The sequence below is a fragment of the Pipistrellus kuhlii genome, unplaced genomic scaffold (assembly GCF_014108245.1).
Source record: "Pipistrellus kuhlii isolate mPipKuh1 unplaced genomic scaffold, mPipKuh1.p scaffold_m20_p_10, whole genome shotgun sequence".
In the NCBI taxonomy this organism is placed as follows: Eukaryota; Metazoa; Chordata; class Mammalia; order Chiroptera; family Vespertilionidae; genus Pipistrellus; species Pipistrellus kuhlii.
In genome coordinates this window covers 16,267,897-16,286,160 of record NW_023425405.1, presented here as the reverse complement: position 1 = coordinate 16,286,160, position 18,264 = coordinate 16,267,897, and the positions used below count along the sequence as shown (strand labels likewise).

The 18,264-nt window shown below is 51.5% G+C and overlaps 1 protein-coding gene across 4 annotated transcripts in view; it reads left to right on the top strand.

Moving 5' to 3' along the window:
• WDR91 (WD repeat domain 91) overlaps positions 1-14,014 on the top strand; it is a 28,840-nt gene extending 14,826 nt beyond the window's left edge. For all 4 annotated transcript variants that reach the window (XM_036427605.2, XM_036427592.2, XM_036427600.2 and 1 more), the window contains 9 exons: positions 1,625-1,780; positions 4,319-4,512; positions 5,881-6,031; positions 7,852-7,946; positions 8,063-8,231; positions 9,710-9,818; positions 10,571-10,683; positions 11,811-12,008; positions 13,502-14,014. In XM_036427605.2, the coding sequence (XP_036283498.1) occupies positions 1,625-1,780; positions 4,319-4,512; positions 5,881-6,031; positions 7,852-7,946; positions 8,063-8,231; positions 9,710-9,818; positions 10,571-10,683; positions 11,811-12,008; positions 13,502-13,666 (1,350 nt within the window). In that variant the 3' untranslated portion in view covers positions 13,667-14,014. The remainder of the gene's footprint in view (positions 1-1,624; positions 1,781-4,318; positions 4,513-5,880; positions 6,032-7,851; positions 7,947-8,062; positions 8,232-9,709; positions 9,819-10,570; positions 10,684-11,810; positions 12,009-13,501) is intronic.
• The last annotated feature ends 4,250 nt before the right edge of the window (positions 14,015-18,264 follow it).

Below are 18,264 nucleotides of genomic sequence, written 5' to 3'. Positions count from 1 at the left end.
TACAAAACAGGCCACAGTTGACGAATTGAGGGCGAACAAATACCGAACAAAATGATTCTTGATGTTTGTGATTCCATTGCTTTGTGTTATCAGCGGTGCTTGGACCAGAACAGTCATCAGTTTGAAAACAGGCACTGACAAAAAAATCATTAATTTCTGTAGATGCTTTTAAATTTTGAAAATGGACTGTATGTTAATAAACACTGACTTTATAATCATTCAAAGTGTGGATACAGTTTTGGGGGGACACTGTAAATAGGTACTCTGATGTTGGGTGTGTTTATATATTTATGGTTACAAGCACCAGTAGATAACACTGGAGGTCACTTCAGTCAGAAAAACAAAACAAATACCCTGCAGGCCAGACATTGTTAGGCTCAGTCCTTTAACATTTTCTTTCTTATCTGGTCACGTGGCTCCAGGGTCCCAAGGGATCTATGCTAATCATCTTAAGTTGATTTAACACAAGACACAGACTTAACGTAAGAAATAGCAAATAGCAGAACTAGAGAGGACATTAGACTTTGGAGGAATCTCTTTTTAAAAAATATATTTTTATTGATTTCAGAGAGGAAAGAAGAGGGGGAGAGAGAGAGAGAGAACAATCAATGATGTGAGAGAATCATAGGCTGCCTCCTGCACTTCCCCTACTGGGGATCGAGCCTGCAACCCCAGGCACGTGCCCTGACTGGGAATTGAACCGTGACCTCCTGGTTCAGAGGTCGACACTAACTACTGAGCCACGTGGCTGGGCAGGGAGTCTCTTCTCTTGACTTAGGTCTCGTGGCTTGCAAGGAAATTGATTTGTATCCATATCTGTGTAAAAAGGCAGGGGGCTCTTTTGACCTCACTATTTGTGGGAATGAAGTTGGAAAACAAGACCCGGCCAGGTAATCTGGAAAGGGAATGAGGTGTCAGCTCTTTTTAAAAGATTCTTGATTAAGAAACTTCTCTCCCTGGGAGTAGGGTGGGGAATTATTGAATTTATCTGCTCTAACCTTGGTTGACTTTATCACTCATGTTATGCAAAGGAGCCAGATGATGCCAGTGTCTTCTCTGCACAGTTCCTCTTGTTCAAAAGTCCTTGAGTTTCCAATAGCTTCTATTGAGAATTTCTGGTTACCTGGTAGTCGCTGCCAGATACCTGAGTATTATTAATAGTTAACATTAGCTGTCTTAGTCAGCACTTGCCCCAAAAGGTTTTATGTTCCCTTTCCCCCTCCAGTGAAGGGATTGTATATTGTCCAAACATACTGTTGCTTATATATGTTTAGAACACCTAGCGTGGGGCCTGACATGATCTCGTCCCCCTTGACTAAAAGTACCTATAATTGTTCTGCTCAGATCAAGGAGACGTATGGATACCTCCCTCCGGGTGATAGGGATAGGCAGGCTGAGGCAGGCTGACCCCTGTCCTCATGATGGGAGTGAGAACAGAGAGGAGGTCCAGACAGCCTGTGTTTCACTCTTGACTTGGCCCACCAATGAGATGGTGACATTTTAACTACCTGCTTAGCATGGCCAGGGCGGGACTTACCCAGGCGCTGTTGGGTAGAGAAGCCACGGGCTCTTGGCATGGGCACAGACAGGAAGAGACTTTCAGAGCCTGGTGTCTCGCCCTCAGACCACGAAGGCAAAGGACCCAGCGTGCGGACCCAGGGACGGGAAGAGCCTCTTCAGCGGGCTGGCCCCGGGGGAGTCCAGCTGGTCACAGCACCGGCAGCGGCGCCTGCAGGACCACGGCAAGGAGAGGAAGGAGCTTCTGTCTCTGACGTTGCAGGTATGGCTTGCCCTCAGCGCCCCGAGCACGCCCCCGGGAGGGCCGTGGGAAATGACGGGTGGTGCAGGGCCCGCTCTGACCTCCCGTGATTTCTGCCCTCGCGCGGAGTGTGGTCTTGCTGACCTGGGCTTAACTGCTTGCACTTTGGTGGTTTTGTTCGTAGTTTGCCTGACTCTGCAGTGGTCCCTCTTTCTGCGGTAGCGTTTTTCTAAATGGAAGCCATAAAATGCCAACTAGAAATGTTCCCACAAGATGGGGGCTGTGATTAAATTGGCTTGGGACCCCTTGCATACTGTGTTTTTCCCTTAGGTTAATTGTGCACGTTAATATTAGCATGTCACAGGCTCAGATTTGGCAGGACAGGACCGGTTTCCCTTGTTTTAACCCAGAATCCTCCAGACTTGCTTGATCTCAGGATCCTTTTCTCCTGTACCTCAGGACGTGCTCCCCCGTCCCCCCCCCACCACATGGTAGAGCTTAATAGGGGACCTCAGGCCACGCCTCCCACCTGGCAGGGCTTGACAGGGGACCTCAGGCCATGCCCCCCCCCCCCACTGGCATCAGGCTGGGGGACCTCAGGCTGCACCTCCTGCCTTGGCACCAGGCTGGGGGGCCTCAGGCCTGGTGGGGCTTGATGGGGGAATCTCAAGGTGTGATTCCCATCCTGGTGCTGGGCCGGGGGACCTCAGGCTGCTCCTCCTGCTCCAGCGCCAGGCCGGGGGACCTCAGGCCATGCCCCCACCCCGGCACCGGGCCAGCGGACCTGAGGCTGTGCTCCCCACTCAGTGAGGCTTGATGGGGGACCTCAAGGTGCACCCCCAGTGCTGGGTCGGGGGAGCTCAGGCCGCGGCCCCAGCGCAGCGGGACTTGATTGGGGACCTGAGGCTGTGACCCCCTGCCAGTGGGGCTTGATGGGGGACCTCAGTCCATGCCCCCCACCCAGCAGGGCTTGACGGGATCTCAGGTTGTGCCCCTCCACCCGGCAGGGCTTGACGGGATCTCAGGTCGTGCCCCCCCACCCGGCAGGGCTTGACAGGGGACCTCAAGGCACATCCCCCGCCCCATCTCGGGGACCTCAGGCCACGCCCCTGTCCTGGCACTGGGCCAGGGGACCTGAGGTTATGCCCTCTGCCCAGCGGGGCTTGACAAGGTGGGACTGGCCGGGTCTGGATTTAGCCCAATGCAGGGGAGGAGGCTGGGTCTGGGTCTCAACATAATTTTGAGGTGCATGTGGGTGGGCAGGGACTTGACTCTGGGTCCCCCTTTTAATGTGTACAAATTTCATGCACCAGGCCACTAGTATATACACACACACACACACACACACACAGAGAGACACACACAGACACACACACAGTGGCCAGATTATTATGCGTTCAGAGATCATAATAATATGGCTACTCAGTGTATATGCTTTATTGATTTTTAGAGAGAGAGATTAAAAACATCAGTGATGAGAGAAACATCAATCAGTTGCCTCCTGCACACCCACTACTGGGGATCAAGCCTGCAACCCAGGCATGTGCCCTAACCAGGAATTAAACCAGCAACCTCTTGGGGCATGGTTGACACTCAACCACTGGACCACACCAGCCAAGTGCTACTTGCCTATTTAAAGGCATCAGAGGCCTGGTCTGTCAGGGTGGCATGTGTCCTGACAGGGACGGGGCACCCTGACCCTCTCTCCCTCATCAGGGCCCGTGGGAGGAGTAAGGTCTCTAGGAAGGGGGGATGGCAGGAGAGCAGGCATCTGCCTTTCCTGGGCGAACAGGGCCCTGTTCTTGCATTTCAGAACTCTTTCTTCTAGTCCAAGCATGTCAAACTCAAAGGCTAACGCCGGCTAAATAAACAAGGTTTAAGTTTATATGGGCTGCAAAAAAACAAAAGCTTCAGTTTTCATAGAAACATAGTTTTATTTCAGTAGAGACACGCTGAATACAAAGGGCTGAAATAAACGAGTGATCGTTAAAATAAATTAATAGAGCATTTTAACAAAAAATTAATATTATTTCTTGAACATTAACTCACCAGACACTGCATAACTGCACAAATTAATAAGCGTTACTCAAATAAACGAACTTTTCTTGTTCTTCAAAAGCAAAATAGTTCTTGTTGTGCACACCAAACAAGACTAATGACATGGCAGTCGGCTGCTAAAATATTCGCTGCTAGTATTAGTGGAGAGAATTGTGTGCCTGCACATAAGGCGCATAAAGGAAATGAATGCAACATGATTATAGTAATCAGTCATTAGTGAATATTGTATTATAGTTTGTTATTAATAATTATGTATAACAGAATATTGTAAAAATCAAGTTACAAAATTTTTATTAAGACGTTTCTTACATACCGTTATATTGGCTGGGCTGCAAAAATATTTGTTGTGGCCCGTGGGCCTCGAGTTTGACATGCTTGCTCTAGACCCACGATCACTGAGAGCCTCCTGCAGTGTGCTGCAGCGTGTCCCCGGATGTGGCGAGTAGCTAGGCCCAGCGCAGACCTGTCACAGCTGACTTCTCCCCGCTTTGCTTGGCACAGTGTGCGGAGAAGAAACCCGAAGCTTGTGGCCCCGAACCGGAGCCCTGCCCAGAGCCGCACGTGGAGGCGCTGGAGACGCTGACGCGGGCTGCCTCCGCAGGCCCCGAGGGCGGAGGGGTCCGCGCCGAACAGCCGTTCATCGTGCTCGGGCAGGAGGAGTATGGGGAGCACCACTCCTCCATCATGCACTGCAGGTGGGTTCAGGTGGAGGCGGGGCCCAGCTAGGAATGCGCTAGCCTGGTGGGGACTGTCTCCCCGGGGAGCTGTGTAGGAAAGTGTATCGGGCAGGAGGTATGGGAAGTGGATTCCTGAAGGACCATTGTCACCCTCAGAGAGTCAGAGGAGGCTGGGCAGCTGCCACCTGGGTGTGGGGGGTCCTGCTCAGAGCTGCTGTAGCCCTCACCAACCTCTCTGAACTTTCTAACCATGGACTCTAAGTTTTAGGAACAGTTGCCTTTTACTTGAACTCCCTAAAGCTCACTCAGTTTAAAAAATATATATTTTATTGATTTTTTTAAATTTTTGTTTTTATTTATTTATTTATTTTTACAGAGAGGAAGGGAGGGGAGCGGGATAGAGAATTCAAAACATTGATGAAAGAGAAACACTGATTCAGCTGCCTCCTGCACACTTCCTACTGCGGATGTGACCACAGCCAAGGTATTATACATGCCCTTGACTGGAATCGATCCTGGGACCCTTCAGTCCACAGACTGATGAGCCAAACTGGTTAGAGCAAGCTCACTCAATTTTAGTTTGCTTTATGTTGGTAATTTTATTTATTCATTTTTCTATTTTTTTATTTCAGAGAGGAAGGGAGAGGGAGAGAGAATCACTGATCAGCTGGCCTCCTGCACATTCCACACTGGGATAGAGCCTGAAACCCAGGCATGTGCCCACATATGAACCAGAGGCCATGCATGGAATCAAACCGGGCATGGCCTCCTGGTTCATATGTGGACGCTCAATCATTGAGCCACACCTGCCGGGCTATGTTGGTAACTTTAGATAAATACAGGGCAGGGCAAAAATAGGTTTATATTTGTGAGCACTTGAAGCAGAGTTTACTTTCCTGTTATTACTTATTGAATATTGTATCATTTTCCAACTGTAAGCCTACTTCTGCCCACCATGTACTTCCCATCTGTAAGTTTTTACTTGCTCATGGTAAGAACATGACCTTTCATGAAGGGACCCTCACAGATGTAATGTTCGGAGGGTAGATGGGGCCCTTGCTTTGATGGGCCCTGGAGCTGAGTGCAGGAGGCTCTCAGTCTCCAGACACCGAGCCCCCAAGGTCGAGGCCCAATGCATCCTGCCCACTGTTCTATGCCCGGTGTTTGCCCCAGGGCTCAGCATATAACGGTGCTTCATAAGGAATGCTTGGACAGATGAATGAATGACTATTTCTAGAAATAGTCCACTGGTCATTGGAGTGTCGGCATTTCAAGATTGTTTTTTAAAACAGTCAGAACGTCAGAAAAGCAACCATCTGAACTCGCTGAAGAGGAGGATGGACCACGGCAAGGACGTTAACGGCTCCCCTCTCTCTTTTGTCTCAGAGTGGATTGCTCGGGGAGGAGGGTTGCCAGCTTAGATGTAGACGGGGTCATCAAAGTGTGGTCCTTCAACCCCATCATGCAGACCAAGGCGTCCTCCATCTCCAAGTCTCAACTGCTGTCTTTAGAGTGGGCCACCAAGCGGGACCGGCTGGTGAGTGAGATGCCTCATTGTTTGCTCTGCCGTCTGCGAAGAATTCCCCAGGGTTGTCCGCCGGTGGTCCGGCAGCTGAGCCATGGGCACCACATAGCCAGGAATGACCCTATAGGCTCCTGTTTGGGGTAGGCAAGGAGGTAACAGGATGAATGAGAACTGAAACGAGATTGCAGTGCAATCTGGAGGACACCCCCATCTGACGGCCAGGGTGCCACCCTCTCTGTGGTGGCCTGGCTCGCTGCTGCTCTGTCTGGGGAGAGACTGGCTCACTTCCTGTTCTTCTTCATCAGTCCTTTAGCTGTCAGATTCCAACAACCCACACAAACGTTCTCAGCCTCTCCCCCTGCTGCTAGACCCCTCCCTGAGTCAGGCCTAAAGGAAGCAGCTGAAGCTGGTGGGGATGGTGCCCTACTTGGCGGTTCCCACAGGTCTCATTGCCTCCAGGAATAGTACAGTGTTATTTTTTCCTTCTGGACTTTACTATTTGAGACAGACTTTGTAGTTAAGGAGGTAAAGTTGATTTGTAATTTTTTCTTTTGTTGCATTTTGAGGAGATCATAGCAGGCAACCCGAGGGGCAAACCTTGTTTTTAATCATGTTGACAACTATAGGCATTTTGGTTATGGTACGAAGGTGTCAGGGCACACTCAGTGATAACTTGCCAAGTGAATGCTAAGGTTGTAATACAGGGTGTATTCCTGGGAGTACCCTCAGACCTGCTTCTGGTGCTTCCTTCTGGTGATGCTCATTATCTTCGAAGCTTTTCAGCAAATAAATTACAGGTTCCTGAAGGCAAGGATAGCTTCTTCTATTTTTTTCTGGAGGCCTTTATTGGCTCAGAGCCAGAGCTGTCCCCAGACAAGCAAAGGGGATCCAGGCCCCATGATCAGCCAGGGCCAGCACCCCAAGGAGATTTAAAGCTGGGATTTAAAGTGGAAAGAAAAGGAGGAAAGCACAGAGGGTCTCGTTTCATCAGCCAGAACCTTTCCAGGTATGTCTGGGGCGATACATCTTTCCCATCCTCAGATTCCGTTTGTGGTTTTATTTCTGTTCAAGGTCAGCTCTGATATCTTTATTTAATTTTAATTTATGTATTTTAATATATTTTTACTAGTAGTCCTGTGCATGGATCTGTGCACCAGTAGCTCTCTGTGGGGCCTGGCCGCTCCGTGCCCACTGCCAGAGGCTCTCTGTGGGCCTCTTCAATGGCGACAAAGCAAGCATTCCGCCAGGCTGCTCATGCTGCCTGCTCTCAGCAGCCACCCCTCCATCTTCCTCCCCCATATCCCCCTCCCCCCAGGTTTGGGGGATTCTGGTGCTGAGAGCACTGGGCGCCGCCATCTTGTGACTATGGGCACCACCATATTTGTGACGGAGTGACGGTTAATTTGCATATTACCCTTTTATTAGATAGGCTTCATTTCAGAGAGGAAGGAGAGGGAGAGAGATAGAAACATTAATGATGAGAAAGAATCATTGATGATCGGCTGCATCCTGCAAACCCCTTCCTGGGGATTGAGCCTGAAACCTGTGCATGTGCCCTGACTAAGAATCAAACCATGACCTACTGGCTTATAAGTCAATGCTCAACCACTGAGCAACCCCACCCAGGCTCTTTATTCAATTTTTAAATGATGTTAATTTTAGGCAGATATCACCTAAATTAGCTGGATAAATGGGGGTCCCGCCCCTGCAGCCTGCCCAGACCTCACAGAAGAGAGCCTGGACCCCCACCACCACCCAGTGGTCCTCCCTGACCTCCCTGACCTCCCCGACCCCCTACCATTCTTCACACCGCCCACTCTTTCTCATTCTAGCTCTTGCTGGGCAGCGGTGTGGGGACAGTGCGCCTTTATGACACGGAAGCCAAGAAGAATCTCTGTGAAATCAACATCAACGACGACATGCCCAGGTGAGCTGGCGGCCGCCCCCCTCACTGTGCTCTGCAGCCGGGTCCTGTGCTGGGCCTTTTCTCCATCTCACCCTTCCCGTGCCCTCGGAGTGCTGACCCCCCCTCCTGTGTTGCAGAATCCTGTCTCTGGCGTGCAGCCCCAACGGGGCTTCTTTCGTCTGTTCGGCCGCAGCTCCGAGCCTGGCTTCCCAGATGGACTTCTCCGCACTGGACATGGGCAGCAAGGGCCCGAACCAGGTTCCCGGCAAGCTGCTGCTGTGGGACACGAAAACCATGAAGCAGCAGGTGCGGGCCTGCCCCGCCGGGCCCCGGGCCTGCCGCACCCCGGGAGGCACGGAGCCCGCGCCCCCTCCCTTCGCGTCTCTCCCTCTCTCTGCTTTGGTCTCCTCAGACTTTGATTTGTGAGGAACGTCAAAGTGTAAGTGCTGAAAGGGGTAGTGCTCCATGAGCAGATTGCCAGCTGAAGTCATTCAGTTGTGCCACAAGTTCACAGTCACACAGCCTCCTAGAGGGCCCTTGTGGCTTCGTTTAAATCGCTTTATATTTAAAGACTTTATTTATTTTTAAAAATATATATTTTATGGATTTTCTACAGAAAGGAAGGGAGAGAGAGAGAGAGCTAGAAACGTCGATGAGAGAGAAACATCAACCAGCCGCCTCTTGCACACACCCTGCCGGGGATGTGCCCGCAACCAAGGTACATGCCCTTGACCGGAATCGAACCTGGGACCCTTCAGTCCGCAGACCGACGCTCTACCACTGAGCCAAACCGGTTTCTGCTAGCGACTTTATTTTTGAGCAGTTCAAGGTTCATGGCAAAATGGAGAGGAAGGCACAGATTTCCTGTACACCCCCTGCCCTCACTGTCTGCTTTCGTTGGGGCCAAAGCGAGGTTCAGGAATCCTTGGGAGGAGCCTGAGCTGGGCGGACACACGTCCTTCCTGGGAGGCCACAGCAGGGCACTTGGTACACTCTCTGAGCCCACACCGACCCTTCATCTCCCGGAGTGCACCTCCACTGCAGGGTTCGGTGTTAGTCCGCTACGTTCTGTGGGTTTGGACAGATGGGTAATGACATGCATCCACCATCATACGGGGTATTCTCACTGCCCCCCAAATCCCCTGTGCTCCGCGTCCCCTCCCCTTCTTCGCACCCTCCCCCCACCCCCCAGCGTGGCCCTAGAGAGAGTAAACGATGCGTAAACTCTCCTGTTTAACGGGCAGCGATGCTTCTTGTTAGTTAGTTTTAGTGCTCAGAGTGGCGTGGCCTTGATGTTGAACAGTTTCCTGATGTTACTGGGCCCTTGAAGGGTCCTGTCTTACAGGTGGCTGGGTGCCAGGGGTTCAGTTTGTGTCTTCCTGCGGTGTCTGTGGGGAAGTTTATATTCCCCCGGAGAGGTCGCACAGGTGTCAGGGCCACACATGCATTCTTGAACACGCGGCCCTGCCCTGTCTGCCCCTCCTCCAGCTTCCTCATCTCGGCACATGTGCCTCACTTAGAAACGGGGCGTCTTTCTGAGCCCATCCTTCCCTCTCACCCTACACCAGGGGTGGGGCCGTGTGGCCTCCAGCCATGTAAGGCCCTCAAAGTCATTTGGTCTGGCCCCATACACCATCGCAGCTTAAAGATGGAGTGCCAGTACTTTCTATGCTCTTGTGTGCCTCTCCCTAATCTCGGTCTCCTGTCCCCTTTCAGACAGAACTTGTCTTGGATTTTGGTATATTATTCTCTTCCATTTTAAAATTTAAGTTTGTTTTCTCCAGCTCCAGTTCTCCCTGGATCCGGGGCCCATTGCTGTCAACTGCACAGCCTTCAATCACAACGGGAACCTGCTGGTCACGGGGGCGGCGGACGGCGTTATCCGGCTGTTCGGTAAGCAGTCATGCTCACCGCAGCCCTGGTCCCTCCTTAACTGTCCCGGGAAGAGAGCGGATTTTTGTCAGCTGGATCCAAAGCAAATCCCCAATTCAGCGTGCTCGTAGCAGAACTTAGCTTTGGTCAGCATCTGCTGTCTTCGGAGCCTCTGCAGTCACCCTGCACATGTCAGTGTCATGGACACAGGCGGGAGGCGTGGGGCTCAGCAGTCCTTCCGTCGTGAGGTGTCTGTCTGAGCCCTCATGGCCTGAGTGAGACCCAAGAGGACCCGAGGGAGTAATGCCGTCCTGTCCTCTCGGTGTGGCTAGTTCCCTGTCCCTGTTAAGCGTTAGAACAGTGTGCATCAGAACCATCGGCAGCTGCTTAAAGACCCCATGCCGGCCTGCCCCAGGAGGCCCGGAGGCAGAGGGCCTGGGCTGGGACCGGGGCCGTGTCCTCAGCAGGTGCCCTGGTGCACAGCTACAGAGGCCTCCCAGGAAGGACGTGTGTCCGCCCAGCTCGGGCTCCTCCCAGGGATTCATGAACCTCACTTTGGCCCCAACGAAAGCAGCTTCTGTCTAAGGGTTAGATAGAAGATCAGATGCAGCGGAGGAGACAATTAGCAACCTGAAGCAGCCAGAACCCTTCCTCGGAGGGCCTAGCTCGGTGAGGCCCTTCTGCCTCAGAGCAGCTCCCACTGCAGAAGGTGGGCCAGTGCCTCCCGGAGCCTGGGCAGGAGTCTCAGCATCGTGTCCGTCTCTGTGCCTCAGACATGCAGCAGCACGAGTGCGCCATGAGCTGGAAGGCCCACTGCGGGGAGGTGTGCTCCGTGGAGTTCAGCTACGACGAGAACACCGTGTACAGCATTGGCGAGGACGGGAAGGTAGGCGGGTGCAGGAACTTCCCTTCCCTGGCTTAGGCGTCTGGGAGCGGAGGGAGCACGGGAACGGCATCGTGGCCACACCTGTTACTGCTGTGACCGTGGCCTCTGCCCGCCTCAGTGCTGTCATCTGTAGAATAGGGATAATAGCAGGAACCAGTCTCACCGGGTCTCTGTGCGGCTTACATGAGCAGTGGGAGCTGCCATTCTTATGAAAGGGGGGACCCATATCCTTCCTCCTGATTGTAGGGATTCGTCCCACCGTGCATGGAGCAGCGGGTCCGGATTTGGGGCTGGATGTGAGCATGGGTGGGTGGAGTTTGCCTGGAGTCAGAGCAGCTTCCCAGAAGCAGTGAGCAGAATCAAGTAATTAATGTAAAAAGAGGCAGGAAAAAGTAAAAACAAGGGCCCTCTGCAGACTCTCTGGAAGGATATGTGAGGACGCTTGGAAAGGGAGCTGGGGTGGGGTAAGCATACATGCTTTTCATCTGTGCCCTCCCGTGCCTTTTGGATTTTATCCTGTCGGCCTGTATTACCCGTTTGAAAACAGCAATTACAAAATTATTTTTTCATTTGAAAACTGCGGGAAGGGGGCTTTTGAAGTCAAGCCTGGCTTCCTAGTTTTTTGGTGGGATTTTCAATTAAGAGGTGATCACACGCAGGGAGCGCACCCCTGGGGCAGGCTAAAGCATTACAAACGCTGCCCTACACGAAGCTGAACTCACAGCTGCACTGTGCGGATCCGGTCATTGCACTGCTGAGATGCTGGAAGTGCATTTGGAATTTGTCCTCTCCACTTTGGGAATTCCTGTCAGAACAGTCTAGTTGGGTTCTGATCCTAGCAACAATAATGACAGTCACGTGAAACATTCCTCCTAGGCTCAGGCCAGAGAGAAAATACAGACTTTGATGTGAGGTTGCTGACCCTTTTTCTAGAATTTCTGCCCTAAAAGAAAATAATAAAAAAATAAAAAGCTTACATTGTGCTGGGAAGAGATGGGACTGGGGGATGCGGTGTCAATCCCACTACCTCTCCTGGTGGCCTGCAGTCCCATGGCCTCTGCTCTGGGGCCGTCCCCTCCTCTTCGGCAGTCCCGCTGCTGAGAGACTGCTGTGCTTTGTGGTTGCAGTTCATCCAGTGGAACATCCACAAGAGTGGCCTGAAGGTGTCTGAGTTCGGGCTCCCCGCGGACGCCACGGGCCCCTTCGTGCTGTCCGGTTACAGCGGCTACAAGCAGGTGCAGGTCCCCCGGGGCCGGCTCTTCGCTTTTGACTCGGAGGGAAATTACATGCTGACGTGCTCTGCCACCGGGGGCGTCATCTACAAGGTACCTGGGGTGTGGTGGCGGGGAGGAGCTTTCTCCTGGAGGGCCGAGTGTGGGCCTCTTCCCGCCCCTGTCCGTGTGGCCAGAGCAGAAGCCCCCTTGCTGCAGGGCTGTGTCAGCAGAGCGTGGGCAGAGGCAACGCCATCGAATGACAAAGGCACATGATTAAAAATAAAATACATATACATACACATATGTATTTTATTTTTAATGTATAATGTATAAGTGTATGTATATGTATTTTATTTTTAATCATGTGCCTTTGTCGTTTGTCCTGACCAGTGTATATGCTTTGCAGTCAGATTTGCTCTATAACCAATTAATGAGTTAAAATATTTTCCTCTGTATAATTTTTAAAATGCCAATGGGGTCTCATGACTTAAGGAATATAATGAACTTCAGACCCCATTTTTACAATCTGTAAGTAATTCATGACTTTTTTTTTTTTAATATATTTTATTGATTTTTTACAGAGAGGAAGGGAGAGAGATAGAGAGCTAGAAAGGTCGATGAGAGAGAAACATCGACCAGCTGCCTCTTGCACACGCCCTACTGGGAATGTGCCCGCAACCAACGTACATGCCCCTGACCGAAATCGAACCTGGGACCTTTCAGTCCGCAGACCGACGCTCTACCACTGAGCCAAACCGGTTTGGGCCAATTCATGACTTTTAAAAATATGTTCTTGCCCTTGCGGGTTTGGCTCAGTGGATAGTGTTGGCTTGTGGACTGTAGGATTCCAGATTCGATTCTGGTGAAGGGCACATGCCCAGGTTGTGGGCTAGATTCCCAGTAGGGAATGTGCAGGAGGCAGTCAATCAATTATTCTCATCATTTATGTTTTTATCTCTTCCTCTCCCTTCCTCTCTGAAATCAATAAAAAGAAAAAAAAACAAACACGTTTTCTCTATGAAGGTCATATACTTCTTGCTCACAAGTGATATCTGTGGCTGCATTGATCATTATTCAGCTGGTCCTGGTTTCCCTTTTCTCACTCCTTCTAACTCCTCACACCTGCACGAGTCCTGGCGGGTGCTGTGGGGTAGAGAGGAGCCGTGCTTGTACACTGATGTGAGGGCCTGCTGGTGCCAGCTCCATCCGGGTACTCCACCCGCCCTCCTGCGGCTGGGACCCCTGGAATAAAGAAGCAGGTGCATGATATAATGTCTGGGAGCAGGGATGATGCTGGGTGACAGCGGCCCAGTGGTGCAGGGCACTGGCCCCCAGCAAGTTAGAGGCGGCAGAGAAAACTCCCTGCCTTTTAGAGCATTTCAGGGACTTGTTTTGCACGTAAGGTGAAGGAATAACTCTAGTCAGAACAAGGAAGGTATTTTATTGTCTAAGAAATTAAACAGGCTTTCCGGAAGGGGGCGCGTGTGTGCCTGTCACATCCCGAGGTTGGGGTGGCAGCCCCAGGCTCGAGGTGGCTGGTGGAGAACTTGATGTATTTGTGAACGGCATCTGCTCACACCTCCTCCTCTCCTGTCCCCTTACAGCTGGGCGGGGACGAGAAGGTTCTGGAGAGCTGCTTGAGCCTGGGTGGCCACCGAGCCCCCGTGGTCACGGTGGACTGGAGCACGGCAATGGACTGCGGCACCTGCCTCACCGCCTCCATGGATGGCAAGATCAAGCTGACCACCCTCCTGGCCCATAAAGCCTGAGGGCACCTGCCCCAGAACTCCCCCGGAAGCCGTCATCCCCGGGGCGGGGAGGCAGGAAGCAGGAGGGCAGGCGCTCCATTTCCGCTCCCTGCCCGGGCGGGGCATCTTCAGGGAAAGGCTGCTTGGGGGCTCGGGCGCTGTGAGCCGGAGGAGTGGTGCGCGGTGCCCGGAGACCGGCTTGCCGGGCGGTGCCAGGAGCGTCCACACGGCGGACAGAGCTCAGGCGTTCCGAACACTGCAGGTGAAGCACTGTGATGGCGGCCCTGCTGGCCCAGGAGAGATGACAGTATTTTGTATACGTTTGCTCGGTTTCTTCTTTTTTTAAAAAAAAGAATGCTCTTGTGGTTACCTGGTGTCCGTTTGGGAGTGTGTGAGTGCAGCGGGGCGCTCCATTCACCCTTACTGCCACAGGCCTCCACCCCGGCCCTGCCTCACCCTCACTGGCGTGGGGCTGAGCCCCGTGCGATGTTTGCTTGTTGCTTTGCGGCAGGAGGATGCCCTCTCCTCTGTTCCACTGGCTAAGGTTTGTGCTGTTCCTGTTTCTCTGGGCCACAGACGGGGAGCCGCAGCATTCCTGTCTCTCTGAGCGTTGGTGCTTCTGTTACAGAAGCTTCTGTGGACGACGGCAGAGTCTGCGGCTTTGCTCCTGGCTGCCCTCCACCTGGTGGCGGCCTTTCCCAGCACCTGTCCCTGGTCCTCTCAATCAGCTTCACATGCTTGAGGTTGACTGGAGCCAGCCCTCTGCTGGCGACTGGCTAAAGGACTGGATCGAGTTGGCCAAGTTCATCCCCCCTGTGCCCACAGCCCTGCCTGTGTCTGTCCTGCCTTCTGCTCCCTGGCTGGGGTGGGGCCTTGAATAGACCAGTGTTCTCACAGGGTGAGGAAGAATGAGAGAAGGGCTCCCTCCCCCCTCTTCCATTTCTGTCTGAGGCAGTGAGGCTCGGTCAGCTGATCAGCTTCGCGGTGGCTAGCTGCCAAGCTGCTGGGAGTGGTCACGTAGGGTCTCTCTGGGCTACAGCCCAGTCATGGGGCACTGGTCTGGAGGAGGGGTACTCCCAGTTTCCTGCTTTTGGAAAGCCATGAGTAAATGGGTATGAAAGCCTTGGCTTCCTTCTGCTGGGAGTTTGAGCGAAAGCAGGGAGGTATTTGTGAACAGCGTCTGCTCACACCTCCTCCTCGCTCCTATCCCCGAGGATGTGTAACTACTTATTATGAAGTCGTGTTTTCTCAGAATTTTTTCAAAGACACACAGGCTTCCTGCTCCTCAGACCTCACTTTTCAGCTGGCTGTGAGGAGAGGTTTTAAGGAGATAAATATTTTTTCAATTCTGAGAAAACACCAGAGACTTGGTAATAAGTAGTTATACATTTTTACCGATTTCTATCCTGGTAATCCTTCCTTCAAATGAAGAAAACCAAAATTTTTTTCATGTATAATTTTTTCCATTTTCTGCATTGAAACAGCAACCTTACTTATCTCCCCCAGTGATGATTTAGGTCGAGCATGTCAAACTGGAGGCCCATGGGCCGCATGTCTTATTTATTTGCTCCATGTTAGCCTTTGAGTTTGACATACTTGCTTTAGGTCATTTAAAAAGCCACGTTTCATTTGAGTGAGAGAGTGCACATTTTTCTCTGTCTTATCCATTCTCCCTTCTCAATACGGACTCCACAGCTTGCTGAAACATTTGTGAGGATTTTGGAGAAACAAGGGACACTTAAAAGTTGTCTCTTCTCTCATTTCCTTTCTGTGGGCTGGACACCCACCTTCCTCTTTGCTTTGAGCTTGGCTCACCGCTAGATGTGGCCGAGGCCCCACCAGGAGGGATGGCAGAGGATTCCACCACACAGAACCAAACAACCTTTCCTAACAACAGAACCCCAACACTGCCAACCTCTGACCTGTAGAAATTAGTAAATGCAGTATTGTGTGCTGCGGACAACCCTGCCCCCTCCTGGCCTGTCTCTCCCCGACGTCACTGCATCCCGAGTGCTTACTAGCCTGATGGTCTCATCCTGGTGGTGCTCCTTGTCCCACCCACTCCCCTCCAGGATTCAAAGGTAGATTTACCTTCCCTTCATAATACCTGCTCAGCATCTATCCAAGACCCCAGCGAGACTCTTCCATTATCTTGGGCGAAGGCAGCTAGAAGGCAACCATCAAGCTAGTCCAGCCTCGGTTCCCCCGCCCCCTGAGGCTGCATGCCTGACGCAGGTGTGGGGCCTGACTGGTGAGAGCCTCCAGGTGCATTTTCCTCATGTTCTGGGACCTTCGCGCTCCTGCTGCCAGGCCTTAGGCTCCCTGAGCACGGCATTCAAAACTGCAGGAACTGACTCCTGCATCCAAATCCCACAGCTCAGGTTTCTCCCTGCCTGGGCTTCTCACCTTTCAAACAGGAAGCTTTTTGTGCGGACACACAGGCTTCCTGCTCCTCAGACCTCGTTTTTCAGCTGGCTGTGGGAAGAGGTTGTAAGGAGATGAATATGAAAGGAGTAGTTCTACTAATAGCAAAACAAAACAAGGCGTCTCCTCCACCAATTAGAGTTGGGTTTGTCCTGGCTCACAGCATGTGAGAACAGAAGAGGGGAGAGGTCAGTGGCTCTCGAACCTTCATGGAAACTGGAAAAGCAGTCCCTGCCCCTGTGGGATGCTCTCCAGAGGTGGGAGGTGGAGCCCAGGTTTAACCAATGCTCCATTGGTTAAATAAATCAAGCCTTGATTGATTTAAATGTTCCCAGCCTACTTCCCTGAGATTGAAATGAATATTCAGGAGAGAGGTGAAAGTGCTTTGGAGAAATAGCACAGGTGGAGAGGTATGCTCCTAGCTCCAAGAGTCCGGTCTCCAAACCTTGGCTCAAGCTCCCCTATCGTGCCTCTCTAATATATGGAGAGTATTATTCTATTACTAGTGTCCCAGTGCATTGATTCATGCAGATTGAAAGGAAATTAATTAGAAGAAATATTTTAATACCTATTTGTGTCTTGCTAATGAAAAGAAAATAGGATTCTCTTGAGACTCCTATCTACCTGTGAGAATCAAATGAGATGAGGCATTGGAAAAAGCATCACAAACATTTGGTTAAATTGTAAAATGTTTGCACCTGGCTATAAAGCAAGTCATGTTCCTGGGCTGAAGAAACTCCAAGGAGGCTAGTCCCTAGGGAGAGGAATCCACCTGTTGCTATGTGTCATTATCTGGCATCCACTGACCGTTTCCGGGCTGGGGGCCGCATTTTGCGTCATGGGGTCTTGGCAGTGTCAGCTGTGATTTGGTGGGGTGTCACTCTGGGATGGTGGCAGGGCCTGTGTTTCACTTGGGGTAAGGTGAGTGTTAATTTGTTGGCACCAGCTCCATGGTACCATTTATTTATTTTTAATATATATTTTTATTTATTTTTATTTATTTTTTACAGAGAGGAAATGAGAGGGATAGAGAGCTAGAAACATCGATGAGAAAGAAACATCTACCAGCTGCCTCCTGCACACCCCCACCAGGGATGCGCCCACAACCAATGTACATGCGCCTGACAGGAATCGAACCTGGGACCCCTCAGTCTGCAGGCCGACGCTCCACCCACCGAGCCAAACGAGTTTCGGTGGTACCATTTATTTTTAAATGGCCAGTGCGTGTTTTGATAGCTCCTGTGTTGAGCGTCTGCCCCCTGGTGGTCAATGTGTGTCATAGCTACCTGTCAGATAGCCTTTTATATATCTAGCTTAGCTGATTGGTGGTAAATCACATTTCCCTCCCTCCCCACTAATGTCTCATTCTGGGGGCTTGGGAATCCACACTTTAATAAAGACGAGCCAGCAAAACTCAAATGGAGCCACATTTGAGGACTTAAAATAGGGGTGTCGAACTCAATCAGAGAAGGGGCCAAAATCTAAAATTCAGCCTAAATCGCGGGCCGAATGGTTTACTGAACAGTCATAAACTGTCATTGTGATGGAAACGCAGCGGAGTGCAGTGATGACAGTGCGGTGCGGGCCACATTGCAAGGCCTGGCGGGACGGATTTGGCCCGCGGGCCTTGTGTTTGACACATGTGACTTAAAACATTCTGTTAAACAAAAAAAAAAATTACAACACTTATTAAGGGACAGTAAGGCAAACTATTCAAGGGGGCTACTACAGTGGTGTTTTGTAGTGGGGGAGAGATTGGGCCCAACTCCCAATGCCATAGAGAAAAGTGGGAATTTATAGCCAAGGAGCAGGTTTGGGGGTCAGTGGATGGAAAATTACTAGGAGGAGGTAAAGGTGGATTCTGGCTAAACCCACCTGCACTGACCTAACAGGATTCTTGCCCAAGGCAATCTGGGTGATCAGACATCATCTGGGGGGGCGGGTAAGTGGAGGATCAGGAACCTCATCAGCTTTTAGGGTGATCAAATATCGAGGGTAGGAGCCTCTGGCCAAACCAATCTAGCAGGATTCTTGCTAAAACTGGACAATGTGGAGATGAACACAGAAGCCCAAACGTCAGGGCCTAGTGGAGAGGAGTTCAGCAGAGCCCGATCGGAGTTTGGTCAAAGGGGGACTGTCAGGACCCCGGACAGCGGGCCGGCTTCCTGCATCCGCTGGCCTGGGGCGCTGACACC